Source organism: Giraffa tippelskirchi, chromosome X, assembly GCF_054371585.1.
Source record: "Giraffa tippelskirchi isolate mGirTip1 chromosome X, T2T-mGirTip1v1.2.pri, whole genome shotgun sequence".
Classification (NCBI taxonomy): domain Eukaryota; kingdom Metazoa; phylum Chordata; class Mammalia; order Artiodactyla; family Giraffidae; genus Giraffa; species Giraffa tippelskirchi.
This window is the reverse complement of record NC_137289.1, coordinates 141,341,386-141,362,099: the sequence shown is the minus strand read 5'-3', so window position 1 is coordinate 141,362,099 and position 20,714 is coordinate 141,341,386. Positions and strand designations below refer to the sequence as shown.

At 39.8% G+C, this 20,714-nt stretch overlaps 1 protein-coding gene and 1 long non-coding RNA gene across 2 annotated transcripts in view; one reads left to right on the top strand and one right to left on the bottom strand.

Moving 5' to 3' along the window:
* The window catches only part of LOC145536249 (carbonic anhydrase 5B, mitochondrial), a 33,584-nt gene extending 17,269 nt beyond the window's left edge, over nt 1-16,315 (top strand). Inside the window, exons 3-8 of the mRNA XM_081565262.1 lie at nt 4,784-4,981; nt 7,621-7,739; nt 8,778-8,873; nt 9,370-9,432; nt 10,510-10,665; nt 14,005-16,315. Of these exons, the coding sequence (XP_081421388.1) occupies nt 4,784-4,981; nt 7,621-7,739; nt 8,778-8,873; nt 9,370-9,432; nt 10,510-10,665; nt 14,005-14,184 (812 nt within the window). The 3' untranslated portion in view covers nt 14,185-16,315. The remainder of the gene's footprint in view (nt 1-4,783; nt 4,982-7,620; nt 7,740-8,777; nt 8,874-9,369; nt 9,433-10,509; nt 10,666-14,004) is intronic.
* LOC145536256 (uncharacterized) lies at nt 15,805-20,679 on the bottom strand. The gene is made up of 2 exons (XR_014075725.1): nt 20,521-20,679; nt 15,805-17,235 (listed from the first exon to the last, which is right to left on the bottom strand). It is a non-coding gene; the product is annotated as an uncharacterized LOC145536256 (long non-coding RNA).
* Between the last annotated feature and the right edge of the window lie 35 nt (nt 20,680-20,714).

Sequence of the window (20,714 nt, the reverse complement as noted above, 5' to 3'; positions counted from 1 at the left end):
AGAATTATAAATGAACTATTTTACATTCTTTGTTTTGTACTAAGTCTTCAGAGTCCCTAGGTGTTTTACTTTTACAGCACATCTCAATTTAAACTAGTCATATGGGGTGAGTGGCTACCATATTAGACAGTGCAGGTTAAGAGAGTAACAGCAGGTGAAAGGGTGCTTAATATAGTGTGGGGTTGTTAGGGAACGGGCTTGGACTGACCTTGAGAGCCTTGTAGGATTTTAAGAAATGAGAGAGAAACTGGCAGATGTGATCATCTGAACACAAGTGTTCTGGGGTAAACCTGCTTGCCTGGTTGGAGAGACTATGAGGTAAGGGTAGAGAGACTTGGCATGACCTTGTTTGGTTTTCTCTGTCAGTAACATAACCATTCAGTGCCTCCTTTGTGCCTGGCACCAACTTTGGCCCTGGGCTGTATAAAAAGTGGAGGACACAGGCCCTTTGAGCAGATAAAGCAAATACATATTATATGAGAAATGGTTGGTGCTAAATGGTGTGAGAATGAATGCAGTGTGAGTTCCGAAGAAGGAAAGATTAGAGTGACTGGAGAAGATGTCAAGACCAGTTTGGGAAGATGAAGTAGAGAGGGGTGAGAGAGAGGAGGAGAAACAACTAAGAAGTGTGCTGTGAAGTGTGGGGCTGAGAGGTCTAAACTAGGCTGGTAGCCATGTCACAGGCAAGGCAAAGAAGAGACAAACCTGAAGGAAGATTAAAGAAAAAATAGTGTGATGATCAGCAGGGTAATAGGAAATAAAGATAAAAGGGGAATGAGCCCTTCCCAGTGATGGCCTTTATCTCATACATTCAATCTGCAGCTTGGTTCTGGATTGCAGAACACTGAGGGAGGCAGATAGTTAAGTGTATATGTGCAAGGGAGGAAAACTAATTTTCCCTCTAGCCTTCTAGGGTCTTGGCTGAGACCTCTGTAATAAGGCAGATTAACAGGAAAAAAAAAAGGGTTTAATAACATGTATACCTCCTCGATAACATGGGAGAGACCCAGGAAAACAGTAATTCCTCCAGGTGGCCCTAGACACCACCTTCAATACCCACTCTAGCTACAGACAAAAGAAGCTGCTGAGACGGGGGGTGTTATTGGAGATGACCAGGAAAAGCACATTCAACAAGGGTAAGGCTGTTCTACAGATCTAAGTCCTGCGTTCTCGACTGATGAGTTTTTGGTGACTTAGTCATCCTCCTCCTCCTGATACTGAGAGGGAGACACCCTTTCAAATGGAGCTTTCTGCTGGAAATGTAAATTTCCTTTACAAATCGGTAACTTCCACTCTGTTTCCAGAGCTTCTCCTATGTTTGCTGTTTCTCAAAATCATCCTTATACCAAAGAGATATATTTGGGGATTGCATATTCCGTTCCCTTTCACTACCCAAAAATATGCCTCTTTGACATATGGATTATTTTGAGCTGATTATTTTGAGACACTGCAGACAAAGAAGCTCTGGAAACAGTATAAATTACCAGGTTTTTTGCAAGATACATTTACATTAGAAAGGGGGCCTGCACCTGGAAGACAACTATTACTGGAGATCACTTTTTCACCTTTCTATAAGCTTTGTTTAGGATATATTTACTCTTCTTACCTTCCTGTGAAATTCATTCCTCCCCTTTGAAGTCCCAGACTGGTCCCAGCCCTTAGCTCATAATAGTATTTAAGCCACAACTTTCCAGATGCCTTTTCAGTTTTATATCCTGGTGAGGATTCCAGTAAGTAAGTAGGTAATTAATTTTTTTTTCTCCCTATAATCTGTCTTTTTATTATGGTAGGGGTATGGGGGTCTCAGCTAAGGACCTAGAAGGTTGAGGGAAAATTATTTTTACTCCCCTACAGTAGCATACTGTGCTACCCTTCATATGTATATAACCTGTGTAATAAATGTGAGGGAAAAAGATCAGAATGTTGTGATTAAAAAATAAGAAGAGGGGATCATATTATAAGAGGGTAGTGAGAGAAGATTTTACTGAGGAAGTGACAAGCCCAATATCTAAATGTAATAGGAGCCAGCCATAAACTCATGAAGGGAAATTGACTTCTGAGGAGAAGGAAGAGCAGGAACTGAGGGGCTAAGGCAAGAATAAGCTTATCAAGGGCTAAAAGTGATGCCCTTCCCCCATCCCAGCCCAGGCTGGAGCCATAGGTGGTACAAGCATAAAGAAAAATCAAAGCCAGGACCAGTCACATAAACAAGAACTAAAGCCAAGCCAAGCACATGGGATCTAAGGGCTTTCATTAATGACACCTAACAGTGTGGTGTAGCCCCTAAACCATGGTTGATAGAATCACTCTTGCTGTTCATTTCATTTTCCCCACACAAGAAGAAACTGGAAACACAGGCTCCGTTGTAAGAGCACGTAATCATCTTCCTGCTTTGAGGCAAAGTCTGAGCAACCATCAAGAAATCATTTTAATCTGTACTTTGTTAGAATGGAGGAAGAGGAAGAGGGAAGAGAACAAAAATGTGACTTTATTATGGGCAAAACAAGCCCTGGGCAAAAGCTGGCTTCTCTAAGGGGACAATGACCAAGGGCTCCCTGATGGTGGTGGTGGTGGAGCAGGGCGGGGTGGGTTTGGGTTCCAAGAGGAGGTGAGTGGGGGAAAGCCTGGAAGCTAAACTTGTGAATTGAAGGGTGTGAACTGATAGGAGTGTTATGATCATGGCCTGCATGCTCAGTCATGTCCAACACTTTGCGACCCCGTGACTGTAGCCCGCCAGGCTCCTCCATCCATGGAATTCTGCAGGCAAGATAACTGGAGTGGGTTGCCATTTCCTACTCCAGGGGATCCTCCCAACCCAGGGATCAAATTGGGTCTCTCGTGTCTCCTGCATTGGCAGGCAGATTCTTTACTATTGTGCCACCTGGGAAGCCCGTTATGACCATAAAAGAGCCACTGAAGGAACAGGCCTGGTTTCCTCAGGCTGCTGTTTGTGTGGGTGAAAGTGAAAGTGAAGTCGCTCAGTCTGACTCTTTGCGACCCCATGGACTGTAGCCCACCAGACTCCTCCATCCATGGAATTTTCTAGGCAAGAGTACTGGAGTGGGTTGCCATTTCCTTCTCCAGGGGATCTTCCCGACCCGGGGATCGAACCTGGGTCTCCCGCATTGCGGGCAGACGCTTTACCGTCTGAGCCACCAGGGAATCCCAAGGAGTAGATTCTAGGCATTTCCTGAACAAAGTGGGGGCTGATTAAAGGTGAAACGGCATCGTCTTAGGGATCTGCTCATCATTTCTGTCTTCCGTAGTCTCCATGGGAGACAGACCCTCACCAGCTGGTTTTGAAGGGTGTGAATGCTCAAAGCCTCAGCCTCCCTCTGGGCATCTCAGAGGGGAAATGTTGTCAGGTCTCTGCTGGCGGTCAGCTTTAAGACTGAATCAGAGCTGTTCTGGGGGTTTCTGGAAGCTTTAAAATACCAAACTAAAAACTAACCAAATACAGCTTTTTAACCCAACAATAGCATTTAGATAATCAATGCTCAGATTAAAGGGCATTTATCAAATTAGGAGCTACAGGGCACAAAAAAGGGGGAGGAAGACATGGCTCCTGCCTGCAAAGAATCTGCATTCCAATCCAATAATAATATGATTATATGGTGCCAGTTCCCCTCATTTTTCACTTTAGATTTCTGAAACACAAAGTTCTCCTCTCAAGTAAGTTCTTGTTCTTCGGAAGTTATTTTATACCGAGGGAGAAAACCCAAAACGTCGGGTTCAGACCTCTCTAGAGAAGAGACGATCTACATTTATGTGAAAAGCTGAGCAGAAAAAAGGGAATACTCTGAGTTTGCCTATTGCTTTTGGCTCTAGACCAAGATTTCTCAACTTTGGCATTACTGATATTTGGGGCCATATAATTCTTGTGAAAGCCTGTCCTGCTACTATGTAGGATGTTTAGCTGCATCTCTGGCCTCTACCCACTAGATGTCAGTAGCACCCTCCTCCAGCTGGACAACTGAAAGTGTCTCCAGACATTGCCAAATGTCCCCTGGGGTCCCCATAGCTCCCTCCTGTGAGAACCACTGGTCTAGAAACTGCCTTGGCACGCTCCGTGTCTATACTGCGGGCCACTTGTAGGATCCCGCTTGGGGCAGCTATCTCAGGAAGAGAACCATCTCCCGTGTAAGAGGAAACCAGAGGCAAGCTTGTTTTTTTTTCTGACAAGTGGAGTACCAGTGACCCTGCCATGCACAGAGGGGTTCGACTGGGCAGCAGCTGCCTTGTCACTTTCTCAAATCCTCAGGCTCGTCTCAGTGGTGGGGTGAGGTACAGAGGGACATTGGTCATGATTTATCTCGATTCATATTTTGTCTGGTTTTCCTGTTGGTCTTGGTTCTGCCCGTCCATGCTGCTTCTTAAGGGCAGAGACCTGGACAACCCGAACTATACATGTGGAGTCTGTCCATCACGTGTGCATAGCTCTCTTTATTATACGAAATTTTCTGAGATTTATCAGGGACTTGCCACAAAGACCTGGCGCTTGACTCTGGTAGAAAAATCAGCACCGGTGATGCCGTGTGAGACAGACTGTGCGTGTTCACCTGAACTTACAGTGTCATAGCTACGCATGTGACAGACAAAACTCCAGGGACCTTAGCAATGCTAACATCTGGCCAGACTTTGCAGGATGTCTGCCTAATCCTCACAACTGGCTCCCATAAGAGGTGAACTCAGAAGCCACACCTACGTGGGCCCATATGATCCCCGCAGTGAGGATTCCAGCTAGTGGGCCTCTCGATGACAGCCCCGATGTGCTTCCTCCTAGTGCACCCCCTCTGGGAGAAAGTGGACCTGGCCCCGGCGGGTGAGCGCCAGTCGCCCATCAACATCCGGTGGAGGGACAGCGTCTACGATCCTGGCTTACAACCGCTCACCATCTCTTATGACCCGACCACCTGCCTCCATGTCTGGAATAATGGGTACTCTTTCCTCGTGGAATTTGAAGATTCTGCAGATAAATCAGGTGAGAGCCAGACCCGTGGTCTCATCTGAAGTTAAAGGGACAGCTTCATGTCAGCACAGGCCACATCTCACAGCCCCGGGAACTCTTTTGGTAGCAGTGGTATGGGACTCATTGGACTTACTTTCATAATGCATGGAAGAAGCCCCTTCTCTTTTTTATGAATGTTTTCCTCTAGTATCGGTAGTATTTTTCATTAGTGAACAAATATCTCTATACAGAGAGTTTGTAAGTGATAAAAAGATAGGCTTTGAATTTAAACTCTTGCTAGAAATTTCTTTTGCATATGTGTATTGCATATGTACAAATCTTCTCCGCTTGCTGACTTTACAAGACACTTTTATTTAGAGTGTAATATTATTTAAATAGATCTAACTGATGAGACTACAATACCATTGAAATGAGGCAAAAAGCATATTCGTGTGTGCATGAGGTTACAGTCTAAACTAGTTAAGAGACCAATGGTATGTAAGAAAAATGGAAACTCATGTTGTTAATTTTGTTAAACAATATTATCTAGTGTAAATGAAGCATAATTTAAAAGAGATTTTAAAATTCAAATATTATATTGCTTTTAAATCTACTTTTTTTCAGCCTACCCAGATATAAACTAATCTAATGACTTCAAAGTTTACCTGAAACTTTTAGTGTCTATTGAAAACCATGTGATTAATTCTATGCAGGATTCTTTTTTCAAACTGAATTTGATAGTATCAAATAATCTTAATTTGTCTGAAATAATTGTTACTTGAAATAATGTATCTTAAGCAATGACTGATCCATGGCTCAGCAGGTAAAGAATCTGCCTGCAATGCAGGAGACACAGGTTTGATCCCTGGGTCGGGAAGATCCCCTGGAGGAGGAAATGGCAACCCACTCCAGTCTTCCTGGCTGGAGGATCCCATGGAGAAAGAACCCTGGCGGGCTACAGTCTGTGGGGTTGCAAAGAGTCAGACATGACTGAGCGACCAAGCACATGATCCATCTTAAGGAATGGTTCTCAGCCACTGGCAGTTTTGCTACCCCTCCCTCCCCAGGGACTAGGGACATGGCAACATCTATAGGTATTTTGGTTGTCACATTGGGAGGAGTGTGCTATTGGCATCTCGTGGGTCAAGGCCACAATCAACAGCATTTATGAAGAGTTATCCAGCTTCAGATATCAATAGATGCACTCACTGGAGTGCATTTGTTTCTTTCTATTACCAATACTGATAGAGTAATTAAATTTGATTTTTATTGGGCCTAAATCATTCTTTACTGCAAAAAAAAAAATCAATAGAGCTAAGACTGAGAAACTTTGATTTTCTCTCATGAAGGTAAAGAAATGCATCCATGAAAGTGTTAATGAATAAAGTTAAAAGTATATCTTAGGACTTCCCCGGTGGTCCAGGCATTAAGAATCTGCCTGCCAGTGCAGGGTACATGGGTTCGATCCCCGGTCTGGGAAGATGCCACATGCGGCCAGGCAGAACTTCAATTTCACCCAACAGATTAGACTGAACATTTGCCAAACTCATACTCACAATATGGAGCTGGTATAGAAAAATAAGAATTTTTTAGAAGACAATTTTATGTCGATTTCACTACACTTTAGTATCATCCTCTTATTTAGTGAATCATGTGGTATTATTCTCTGCACTTCCCCTAGCCCTCAAAGAAAAGTAGTCATTGGTGTCTTTGCTCACCCTTACAAAACTCTTTTTTTTAAACTCTTTCTTTTTTCAAAAAAGGAAATTATGTAAAACATTTATGAAAGCCAATAAGATAAACAGTAGACCACTACATGACATAGCCAGTATATTTGGACCTCTGGATGACTGTACTCAATCATTTGCATACATAAAATTCAACTAATGAGGCAATAAACTCTAAAATAATTAATACAGATGAGATGGAAGGTTTGGTTTTCCTGTTGTTGTAGTATGGTTTAACCATGAACAGACATCGCCAGGGTCTGCTCAGATGTCAGAAATGAGGAACTAACAGCTTCAGCAAATTCAAGCAAAAAAAAAAAAATTGCACAACCCAAAGCCTGAGGAAGGATGACTTTTAAAACTCATATCTGAACATTTCCCCTATAATATACTAATTTCAGTAGTTCCAGAAAGTAAAGTATGTGGATGACTCACATTGTTCACTCTGTCCAAAGGGAGATAGGTGATAGTTTTGACTTGCAAATTTCTTTTTCCATTTCAATGTAAGGAAAAGAAACACTGTTATCGTCAAAAATTGAAAAGTAAAGTGTTGGCGCATAAAAAAGAAAGTATCTTTTGTACCCGTACTTCAGTTTTATAAGACTGTGTTAGATAAATATGCTGAGAGAAATTTGCATTTTATTGTGCATAAAAAACACTGGGGATAGTAAATATAGACCATAAAACTAAGGCAAGAATTGGCCTTTAAAATTGTGTGCAGCTTGGAGTACAGTTAAATCCTGGTGTGATTCAGAGTGCAGGTCTTGCCCTCACACATGTATTAACTGCATGGAAATCAAGTTTATAAACACTGGTATATAATACAGTGTGCTCCATTTAAGACAGTTCATGAGAAGGTCCACCCACAGGGTCTACTTTTCCCCTGCATTTCTCCACGACATCAAAAACATCAAATCCCCTGAATTGTTGGATGTGCCATTTCAGTGATCAAGGGAGGACCCCTGGAACACAACTACCGATTAAAGCAGTTCCATTTTCACTGGGGGGCCATTGATGCCTGGGGCTCTGAGCATACCGTGGACAGCAAATGTTACCCGGCAGAGGTAAGTTGAGAAGTTTGGGAACAGTGACAACAGTGGAGAAGAAGGAACAGTTCTGAGTTTCCACTTCTAAGAAATTATCAGGAAGAATCAGGTAATTCCTATGAATGCTAACTCTCTCAGGGGCATATTTGATGATTCCCAGTTTAAACATGTAAAAATGATAACTGCCCCCATTTCAAATAATATGACAGAAATCAACCTTAAGATTTCTGAAACAGAATTCTTCCAGAATTCTAAGCTAGGCTCACACGATAGCCTAAATTAATAACACAGGCAACAGTGCAGGGCCACCAGGTCAAATTAACCCAAGTGAGAGATGGTGGGAGCCTAAATGAAATGGTGGCAATAGAAATAGAGAAAAAGAGTACGACTTAACAAGCACTTTTGAAATTAAAGCAAAATGACTTGGAGGCAGGGTCCTCTTCATGAAAGGAGAGGAAAAAGTTAAACATGACCTTGAGAGTGTTACTTGGGAGGCAGGGTGAGGATTCATGAATGATAGACAAGGAATGATTTGTAGGGAAATAAAAGGGGCCAAAATACACAGAATTTCTTCTTAGCAACTTTCCACCTAATTTAGTTTTAAATGTTACCTTAAAAAGAAACACATTTTAAGTGGTTATGCCTCCTAAACTCCTAGTCCACACAGGGAGAATCTATTTCTCTCAACATAAACATCTCTCCTTTAGATGCAAATGGATTTTGTATATGAGTGTTTCATGCAAATCAGGATGGGAATGGACAAATGTTGCTCCTGCACTGAAATGTTATTCACTTGGCGATAGATATATACACATATATGTGTATACAAAATTTTCACCCCAAATAAAGCCTATTCCAAAGTAGTATTAATTACTGCACCTGCATATATTTCTTCCTGTTCTTTAATTCTGTCTTATTTTGCACCAGATTGTCATATGCTTTTCTCAGTGGCTTTATTTTGGGTGAGGAAGCACAGTAAATATCATATGTGAATAAGGCTGTTTTTGAGCAATCCTACATGATCATGTGTAAAACCGTCTTTTAATGGTGTTTCAGCTGCACTTGGTGCATTGGAATGCAGTCAAGTTTGAAAACTTTGAGGGTGCAGCACTGGAAGAAAATGGTTTGGCTGTGATAGGAGTATTTTTAAAGGTAAAAAAAAAATTTTACTAGCTTTAAATGATACATTGTATCCTAGGATAAAAAGATACAACATTGCAATTTTAAGTTCTAAAAATATTGAGATAAAAATAATGTTTAAAATACAAGGTTGTTAAGAATATATTTCAAATGGTATAGAAATGCACAGTCCAGTACAGTAGTCACAAGCCACATGTGGCTACTTTGTGGAACAATTTTTAATTTTAATTAAAGAAATGATGCTTAAATGGAGCAGGACACCTTCACCTATAGGCACGCTGACCCTGTCAGCAAACAGCCTGCTCAGTTGTTCTGTGTCCAATTGAATTCAGTGATGTTTAAAACATTCTAAATTACCAATTTAAATGTAACTTAAGTAGTATGGTTGGTTTGTTTTTATATAATCACTAGGTGGTCAATTTTAATTTACATTCTGTTGCAGTTTCAAAAGTGAGATGTCTATTGTTTTTTCGGTTTTTTTTTTAGTATTTTCTCATTGTTTCTTTAGCTAGGCAAGCATCACAAAGAGCTACAGAAACTGGTGAATATTTTGCCATCAATTAAGCACAAGGTAATTTTTTCCCCTCTAAATCACTTGAGATATAGTTTATATTTCAATCTCTGAATGGAGACAACAACAGGGCATTTTGAATTGGGAAATGTAACTCCCCTCAGTGTAACTGAGGTTCTCTTTGAAAGTCGCCCCTTAAGACAACTTGCCATTTATGATGCTTCTGTTGAGAGAGCCCCTGGCCCTGGGACACTCTGCAGGGGACAGAAGTGATCCTGTCGGTGGGCACGGACAGCTGCTTTGGCTGCCATGCCACTGAGCACTCAGGGACTCAGGAACATAACGAGTCCCCTTCTCAGCCCCAACCCCTGCTCCTTCTCAGTCCTTGTGCAAACCCTCAGGGCAGCCTTCTGGAGTCTAGCTACCCTCCCACAGGCAGGGAGCAAAGTTTGATAGAAACTTGGTTTGTCCAGTCTTACAGAATAATTACCACATCCTTCAGGGTCGATATTTCTGTGTGCCCCAAAGATTAATTGTTCAATATTCAGAATCTCAGATGGGACTACTCTCTGAAAGTCTATTCTCTCTCTCTTCCCTCCCCTCCCTGCCTCTGTCTCTCTCCCTCACCTCCTTCCCACTCCTTCCCTATCCATCTCCCTCTTTTTCCTCTTCCTCTCTCTCTCTCTCTCTCTCTCCCACTCTTCTGCCCTCCTTCCCCTATCCCCATCCCTCCCTCTCCCATTCTCAATCCAGGATCCTGTCTCCTCCTAATGCATTGCATTTTAGAAAGGTGAATTCTTTTAGTCTCTCTTGAAAATGAAAAGCCTCCATGTTTATGCACCAGCTACTACCTAATGCCTCTCAAAGAGTTCAGGGGAGCCAGCCTGCGCTAACCTCATTAGAACTGAGGGAGAAAATGGCTTTTGCTCTGTTCGCACTGAGGACTATCAGAAATACATGGTTAACTGCAAGAACAAAGCAAGAATGTGATTTTTGTCCTAAGGTGACCAGAGGTACCTAGAGCTCACCTGGACCACTGCAGGTCCTCAGACTCCCCTAGAATCATCACCACATCATACGATTCCTGAGTGGTCTTCACCATGAAATGATGACTCAATGACTCTTTCTCTTGGCTAGGACACACTTGCAGAATTTGGGTCATTTGACCCTTCCTGTCTGATGCCTACTTGCCCAGATTACTGGACCTACTCGGGGTCCCTGACTACACCACCACTCTCTGAGTCTGTCACTTGGATCATTAAGAAGCAGCCTGTAGAGGTTGATCATGATCAGGTATGTTCTTTCCACGTAAAGAAATTCTAGTCTTTGCCTTTAAAACAAGGCTGAGCTCAAATTTTGGCATCAGTTTTTAGTATCTTGTAATGCTTCTATATTTTTATTAACATGTGCTAACATCTTGTGTTACTTTGGATATGAATTAGGGAATGCTTCAAATTAACTAGAGAGAAGAGTTAAAACTTAGGAAACAAGCTTTTTACTTCCATATTTGACAATTACATGTGTTTTATGTATTGTATATTTTATATGTAAATATGAATCTTTATGTAAACAAGACCCTTTTAAAGGGAAGAATGAAGGCTGAAAGTGGATGTGCTCAACTCTTTAAAATCTTTAAGGGAATTTTGCTATGGAACCTCAGGATAAAAACAGAAGCCAGCAGCATGTGTCCAGAAATTTTAAGTCAGTTGTTTTGACCCTGGAGTTTATTTTTCCCTAGAAACTAAATAAGTGTTAATTACTATGTTAGCACACAAATCCTATTTAATTTATAATATAAGTGAACTGCAGTAGTATTTGCTTATGCTTGCTTTATGGGATTTTAATTAATCACAAAGCATTTTCACAAGAACAAAAGTTCCAAAACCTTTTTTATGAAGCCAGGATAACTGACACCAACATCCACAAAAGATAGGACCAAAAACAAAAAAAATTTACAGACTTATATCTCTGAAGAATATATTTTTTAAAAAGCTAAAATAGGGATTTTCTTGGTGGTTCAGTGGTTAAGACTCCACACCCCCAATGCAAGGGACTCGGGTTTGATCCTTGGTCAGGGAACTAGGATCCTGCACGTCACACAGAGGTTGTGGTTAAAAAAAAAAAAAACTAAAATAGTATTTCAGAAACAGAATCCAGCAGTGTACTAAAAGAAATATATATTATACTCTGTTCAAGTAGTATTTATTCCAGTAATGCAAGGATGGTTCAATACTAGGAATGATATTATTTATCATATCATATCATATCAATTTTTTGGGACCCCTATAATGCAAGCATCCCAAACGTTTAACGTTGGGACTAATGTTGTGTTAATGTTGCCACAGAAGTTTCTTAAACTGTCCTCAGTTCTTTCATTATTTTGTTTTATTCTATTCTGTGGCAATAATTGCCACCATCTGTCTTCACTTTTCACTTTCACGCATTGGAGAAGGAAATGGCAACCCACTCCAGTGTTCTTGCCTGGAGAATCCCAGGGACGGAGGAGCCTGGTGGGCTTCCGTCTATGGGGTCGCACAGAGTCGGACACGACTGAAGCGACTTAGCAGCAGCATCATATCAATGAATCTAAATATAAAAATTATAATCATTTCCATAGATTCTTAAAATGCACTAGCAAAATTCAACATTCATTTTTTTCTTTTTAATTTTCAATAAAATAGGAATGTATGGAGACTTCCCTAATTTGATAAAATAGATTGATCTCAGTTGTAAAGTAAGTAGGATGCTTAATATGGAAAAGAATATTACTATATAAAATTTTAAATTAAGTTTTATTCTGGAAGTAGTATAATTAGACAAGAAAAAAATAAATTAGAGAAACAATAAAAGGAACTACTACAAAAATACAATAATTCAGTAATTAGTAGAGTACAATATTAATTTCTAGAAATCAGTACTTTTGACATGCAGAAATCACAGTCAGTTAAAAGATATAATGGAAGAAAGAATGCTATTTATAATGGAAAGAAAAAATACAAAATATCTTGGAATCAGCTTAACAAGAAAACTTAAAATACTCCTGAAAGACCCAATAGACTTGAACTGATAAAAAATTCTTTCCATGTGATTGAATAGGAAGACATCATAAAGATACCTGTGATGTCAATTCTCCTTCAGTTGTTACTGCCCATGAATTGTTTATTCTCCATAAATTTGATATAATCCCAATGCTGCTGCTGCTGCTGCTAAGTCGCTTCAGTCGTGTCCGACTCTGTGAGACCCCACAGACGGCAGCCCACCAGGCTCCCCCATCCCTGGGATTCTCCAGGCAAGAACACAGGAGTGGGTTGCCATTTCCTTCTCCAATCCATGAAAGTGAAAAGTGAAAGTGAAGTTGCTCAGTCGTGTCCGACTCTGTGCGACCCCATAGACGGCAGCCTACCAGGCTCCTCCATCCATGGGATTTTCCAGGCAAGAGTACTGGAGTGGGGTGCCATCCCCTTCTCTGATAATCCCAATAAATATACCAATAGGATTTTAAACATAGGCTACTTCTGGCCTCATGTGGAAAAAGAAAGTATAAATAAATAGCCAGGGAAAATTGTGAAAGAGAAATGAAAGATGATTAGATCAACCAAGTTACAAAGCCTCAATAGTTAAATAGTGTTGTGTGCTCAGTCACTCAGTCCTGTCTGATTCTTTGTGACTCCATGGACTATAACCCACCAAGCTCCTCTGTCCATGGAATTTCCCAGGCAAGAATACTGGAGTGGGTTGCCATTTCCTCCTCCAGAGGATCTTCCCAACCCAGGGATTGAATCAGAGTCTCCTGCATCGGCAGGCAGATTCTTCACCACTGAGGAAGCCCAAATAGTGTTGTGCTGGTCCACAAATAAAGAGATTAATCATAGGATGAAAAATGTAGATTCAGAAATATGTCCAAGTAGATGTAAGAATTTAGTTTATGATAAAGGTTGCATCTCAGCTCAGTAGGGGGAAAAGATGAGATTATTCAGTAAGATCAATGGGGACAATTGAGCAGACACTTGGGGACAAAAAGTTGGATCAACCATTCAAACCTTAGACAAGAATATATTCCAGACATATTAAGTGTTAAAAATACTGCCATAAAAGTACTAGGATAAGCCTAAGAAAATCTTTTCATACATCCAAATGGAGGAAGCTTTTCTAACCATATATCGAAACCAGAAGTCACAGAGATAGCAACTAGTAGACAACATAATTTAAAGAAAAAAAAAATTTGTGTAGTGAAAACCACCATAAACAAATGACAATACAGAGTTTGCTCATAAGACTGGTCTTGCGGGCCTATGCATTTAGTCTATTATTATCCTTCATATTTAAAAATTGCTATAACACTGAAAAATAAAACAAATCAGAGGGTCAGTGGCCCATGTGAGAACTTTTCAAATGAAATTTCAACACAGAAAATTCAGTAAGAAAAAAATGTTAGCTGTCATCAATAATCCTAGTTGCCTATAATCTTACCACTAAGTGTTAATCATTGTTTGGATAAATCCTTCTGTTATTTTAGCTATATAAATATATATATAAATTTAAAATGAAAGTAGTAAAAATGAAAGTAATTTATGCATGAAGTAAAGCTATTTTTCTATTGAAAATATTTATGCTTCCTGTTTCCGTTTCTAGCTTGAGCAATTTCGAACCCTGCTCTTCACTTCCGAGGGGGAGAAAGAGAAAAGAATGGTGGACAACTTCCGCCCCCTTCAGCCCCTAATGAACCGCACTGTCCGCTCATCCTTCCGTCATGACTATGTGCTGAACATACAAGCAAAACCCAAGTGTTCCACCAGCCAAGTGACTCCCTAAGATGCCATTATCTAGGTAGTTACCTTGCTTAAATATATACTACTTCTTTAAATATTGTTAACTAGACTCTTCTAAATGCCTGCATTTAATAATTATAAATGAGCCTTTCTTCATATGGCAGTGTTCCTTAGTCTTTGAGGGAACCTCTTTAGTAAACAAATTTTTACTTTTATTGCTACTGATGTTTATCACTGAAGTACCAGTAAGAGATACAAGTTTCTCTTATAGCAACCTGTTGGTAACTGTAATATCTTTTTACATGCAACATTTTTGAGCTGTCTTTTTATGTTTATCAACTGGTGATTCTATAGAGTTATAAGTAGGGATGAGACTCAAAAGATTTAACAACTGGTAAGGCACAGACACTGACCATCCGGAATGCAGGGTTTTCAGAAATAGCCACAGGACCCAGATTGGCACTTCTTGGTTGAACATTGGCTATGGTTTTAGGTATATCTGATTTTAAAACATGAATGTGTATTCTTTTATAAGACCTTCTCGGTGGGTATATGTGCCTCGACTCTTAGTTGTCATTACTAACACATGATATGATTACTTACTATCAATTAATAATATAGAAAAAATATTTTGTAATCCTAAAACACAAGTGTTTACCTATATCCGGAAATTCTTTTGCATTTCTGAAAGCCAGATGTTCTACTTAAAGGCTTGATCATGTAGAAAGCATATGCATTCTGAGGAAAATATAACCACAAATACGTTCATCTCAAAAGAAAAAGAAGCATATGCAGAATATTTTAAAGAAAATGCTTTGAGTGCCTAGAACTTAAAATTCTTCCATGATCTATTTTATAGAAATATTTTTCAAAAGACTAGTAATACAACAGTCTATGGTTTACAGTATTATTTTGCATTGTATGTACACTGATTCATAGAATACAATAATATTTTCCACAATGAAAAAACTATCTTGACTTCCGTTTAAAACTATCTGAACTGTATTTTATTTCATTAGTTGAAGATCTGTGCAAGGTAGGAGATAACATAAATGTCCTAATTTATACAGTGGTTTAGAAGACTTTTGCTATAATAATAAGGAAAGAAACTCATCAGATAGGTAAAACCTAGATAATTCTACATACTGTGAGGAATCCAATCCAGAGTCGCCCTTGCTTGTAAATATGTGGAATGTTTCTAATTGCCTATAAGCCTGTATTCAAACTCCATACTGCATTTACTAGTATATTTGTCTCATTAGTATGCTAGTCATCTGATCTGTAAGATAAGGTTGGATGAATATACTTCACACTACTGAACTATACAATCAAAAAGGTTAAGATGGTAAATTTCATTTTAATGTGTATTTTACCACAATTAAAAGTAACTAATAAATTCAGTAGGGAAAAAACAGGGTTGGAGTTGTATGTTTAAGTTTAGGGGCATATCTCTGCTCTTAAAAAAGGAAGAGGGTGAAGGCATTGCTTCTAGAGTGCATGCTTTCTCTGGAAAATGGAAGCATACATGCTCTAGGAAATGAATAAAATTCTTTACAAGATTAATATGGGGAAAAAGCTATGTTAACTTTTTTCTTATCTGTTTTAAACCATGCCTGTGTGCATGCTCAGTCACTTTGCGACCCTATGGACTGTAGCCCGCCAGGCTCCTCTGTCCATGGAATTCTCCAGGTAAGAATACTGGAGTGGGTTGCCATGCCCTCCTCCAGGGGATCTTCCCGACCTAGTGATCGAACCCACGTCTCCTGTGTCTCCTGCATTGCAGGTGGATTCTTTATCCACTGAATCACCTGGGAAGCCACTGCAAACCATAGTTATCTTTAACAGGTACACACGTGAGATATACATCTTCCAGGGCACAGGCTTCCCTCCTAGCTTTCTTGCAAATTCTTAGTGTACAATTCTATTGCAGTGAGTCTTCTGAATTGGAGTGAGAACCAATGCACAGAATGCCCAACCTGCCCTTCCATCTTAGAGATATGGAAGATATTCATAGGGTGTGTCCACGTTGGCCACCCTTGATTAACTTACATCTAGTGTTCTGGTGTAGTTTTTAACAGTACCCTCTTTCACTCTCAACAATGTCCTGCTTTGTATTACAACTGCTGATCATCTTCATTACACGATATAATAAAACCCTTTCTTTACAATGTTAATATTTGTTAAATGACTTTTTGTTCTTATTAGTTTCTTTGAGTATGTAAGATGTTTGTAAAATTAGCGAGACAACATGCAGATCAAAAAATGACTGGAAAACTCATGAGGGATTTACTAGAGAAGCAGGAATGGAAAGATCCATCCAGTGCTCCTCAGCTTGCCAATTTCTGTGGAACCAGTGCACAATCTGCTGACATCACCAGTAGGGCAAGCTGCCAGCCCCTTTCTCCTTTCCCAGGGCTTCATGGGTTATGGTGAGGTTGGTTATTCTAAAACCAGGCTTCCACCTCAAAAAAGTTTAGGAAGATGCCCTTCTCTTGATCATGAGGGAGTGGGGGGTGGCAGGGTAGGGGGATGGGGCAGGGGGAACACATTCTTTTGGCACAATATTAGCAAAAATACAGTACTGTAATCACTTTAGGTATTTTTCTATTCACTAGAAGACTCAAATTTTGATAACTATTCTACTGAATGTTGTATTGTCTTTTCAATTCAACTTTAAATTCTTTCATATCAAATTTTACTGATCAAAATGGATACAGTTCAATTAAGTGAATAAGCTCAATTTTCCCATTTGATTAGTACATATTAACAATACTACTTCACCTATAAATATTACTGCATTCTTGTTGTTAGGAACTGAATGTTTGTGTCCCCTCAAAATTCATATGTTGGAAACCTAACTCCCAATGTGATGCCATTAGAAGGTGGAGCCTTTGGGAAATGACTAGGTCATGAGGATGGGGCCCTCATGATGGAGTTAGTGATCTTATAAAAGAGACCCCACAGAGCTCTCTCAGCCCTTCCACCATGTGAGGACACAGAAGATGGCCATCTATGAATCAGTAAGGAAGTACTCACCAGACACCAAATATGCCATCTGCCACCACCTTGATTCTGGACTTCCTGGCCTCTAAAACTGTAAGAAATAAATCTTGTTATTTATAAGCCATCCAGTCTGTGGTATATTATTATGGCAGCCTGAACAGACTAAGACACTTGTCCCTATATACATTTGGATTCCTGCTTTTCAAATTCAACCTACTCTTCAAAAGTGGTACTTTGGTTTGGGTTCTAGGTGGGACACCATCTGCCACCATTCTAACAGTTGCGTTGCTCTGAGCTTATCACTAGACAAAAGAATCAGTAAGAATGAATAAAGAATAACTTTATTCACTAATAACTGAATAAGAACTGATTGAATAAAGAACTGAATAAAGAATAACTACCACTGGATAGCTCCTTCCTCCAAAGAAAACTTAATCAGTTGTACATATATAGATTTGTAAGCATTTTCATATTAATATGCATTTATAAGTATCTTATCTTGCTATTTTTAGTGATAACTGTAATCTGGAAAATATATAAAGCCTTTGGCATAGCGATGAGTGTTGAAGAGGACTTGAGACTCCACTGTATGTCCTTGAACAAATCTGGTGATTTAATAATGAAATTAATGGTAGGCAAGAAATGTTCTTTCATGAGAATTCCTGCATTGACCATTCAGGGAGTCCCAGTATTACTGTCCTATGATAGCAATAAAAAAGCCAAATTAATTGAAAGACTCCCAACCTGGCATAGAGTAAACATTTTTTTCTTGCTCTCCCTTTATGCTTGCTATAAATAAAAAAAATACAATTATGGATCATTCTTTTGTCATTTTATAATAATTAAGACTCATTTAATAATAGCATTATTTGTAATAGCATTATCTACTACATCATTTATATATTTATAAATGTGAAATATTTTAAATATAAAGTAAAATATTTTCTTTAAAGAATAATCAGCTATTTCCTACTGACAATTTAAGACAAAAATTTAGGCTTTTTCCTATAGAGAAGGGATAAACCAAAACATGTATACTTGAGAATAAGTAGAAGTTATATTTCAGGCACCAAGAAAAATAGAAAATACATGTTACATTACAGAATAAATATAAATTTGTTCTATTTATCAGAATATCATAGTAGACTTTATCTTTACATTACATTTTTGCATATCTTATTTTTATCTTATGATTGATCAAATGATGGGAACTATAGTTTGGAAATGAAACTGGCTTTTAGAGTAACTTCTGTAATGAAATTAAGTTGAGCAATTTAAACTTACTCATAAAAATGAATTCAGCAGTTAATTGTTGAAGATAAATATCTAACTCCTATAAATGAAGATTTACATTCACTTCTAAATCATAATAGAATAAAATCTAAATCTGTATCCTTTTAAATTAGGAGTATCTTCCTAGAAGACATCTTTAATTATTCTGACATGAGAGTCTGGTCTGATTCATAAGAAATGTTACAGCAACCCAAACACTGATGCTTTCAGATTTGGCAGCAATTCTCAGCATAATTCCTGGTCACAGAAACCAGCAAAATTGGAGATCTGCACAGTTATATTTTGTGCCAGCCAAGGAATTCTCTAGTTAGAGGCTATAACTGCCAAATCTCCACCTTCAAGAAGTTTAAGATATAGTGCAAGATGAAGTCTTATGGAGGCAACAAAGTACAATATAGTGTGATAGGTGTTATAAAAGGTGAAATACTTGTGCAAGGAGCACCCATAGGACAAGTATTTAATCCACTCTTGAGGGCGTTGGGAAGTTTTCAAGCTACTGCTGCTGTTAATAACAACTCATGTTTTGGGGACACTAATTATCGCCAGGCACTATGCCAACATAGCATTTCCCTGATTTTTACAGATGAGAATACTGAGGACTAAACATTAGGAACTGGGAGTTCCCTGGCAGTTTACTGGTTAGGACTCAGCCAAAAAAAAAAAAAAAGATCAGATAGTCAAGGCTTGAGTTTTCCAGTCCATCCAACTCCAAAGTCTATGTTCCTAATTACTGATGCACTGAGCTGAACAAGGCCACCTTGGAGCCTTGTTACTGCAAGTGTCTTTGTAAGAAAGAGTAAGGCAGAGTTTATGAAGAGTTTGGGCTTCTGCTGAATGATTTCAGGGAGGGACTAGGGAAACAGGCAGATTAGTAATTGGGTATCTCAGTAATTTTGATTTGGATGAGAGAGGCACAAAGACAAGCCAGGAAGGAAGTTATCCAATTATTAAAAGATGGGGGTTGTTAATCCTTTTGCAGTTGCAATGTGTCCTTGGGAGAAATATTTTTTCTTGGTCTTATGTGTGTAAACCACAGTCTAATTATTAGCAGGACTGATTTTGCTTACTCAATCTCTTACTCTTGTTGCCCCAGTTTAATTCCTTGTTACCTCTCACCTAGATTGCTTTATTCTGGCTGTATCCTTTATACTGCAAACCAGTCACTTACCTAAAACACAAATACAATCACAAAAGCCTCAGCTCAACTTGCAACCGTTCCCTATTCCCTACAGAGCATAATTAAAGCTTTTGGGAATGGCCCTTCGCCAATAACCTAGCACCAGCCACCTCTATCGCTGTATTCCTTGATATTGCCCTCTCATATTGCCCTTTATACTCGATGGCCAAAATTCTCGCAGTTCTGGCAGATTCCACGTTGTTTCATCGCTCAGTGCCTTTGCTTGTGCTGATTTACCTGCAATTCCACCCCAGCCTTCTCCATCTGAGTAATAGCCCTTCGTGCCTGTGTGCTAAGTCGCTTCAGTAGTGTTAGACTATTTGCTACCCTATGGACTGTGGCCCACCAGAGTCCTCTGTCCTTGGGATTCTCCAGGACAAGAATACTGGAGCGGTTTGCCATTTCCTATACCAGGGGATCTTCCCCATCCAGGTATCGAACCCACGTCTCTTTCCTGTCCTGCATTGGCAGGCGGGTTAGCCCAACTGCCTTCAAAACAACTCAGGCATTAGAAAGCTCTCCTTGAATTCCTAGATGGCCTATATAATGCAAACTGAGCTGCCTTTATCATATAATCTTATCTGTGAATTGGTCCTCTGTCTCTAGGTTGGAAATTCCTTGGGAGCAGAGGTTTCACCTCTGTAGCCTCTAGAGCCGGCAGGTGTCAGTGGAAGGGGGAGGAGTGTAGGGCTCTGTCTAAGGCGACGATAAGTGGAACCATGAATGGAGGCACAGCCTCGGACTGGAAAGGAAGGCTAGCCGCGTTGTGTAGGATGAGGCTTCGTGAATGGATGACGGGAAAAGGAGAGGTGTGACTAACTTCCTGGCCACAAAACACCTCACAATGAGGTGGAGAGAGGTAATGATAACGCACTGGGGAAGCGCTAGGAGGGAAGAATTACTTACAAGGCGGGGTAGGTGCCCCAGAGAATGTTTTGGGAAGGAGACATTTAGTTGTGTAGACTTTTGGAAGACGAGCTACCTATCCAGGCCTTTAGTCTTTGGTCAGTCAGGGCAGAGAAACGCCTCCCTCCACTCCGGCCCGAGAAGCCGCGCAGCAACTGCGCCTGCGCACGTCCTCAAGCCCGCCTTTTCCGGCC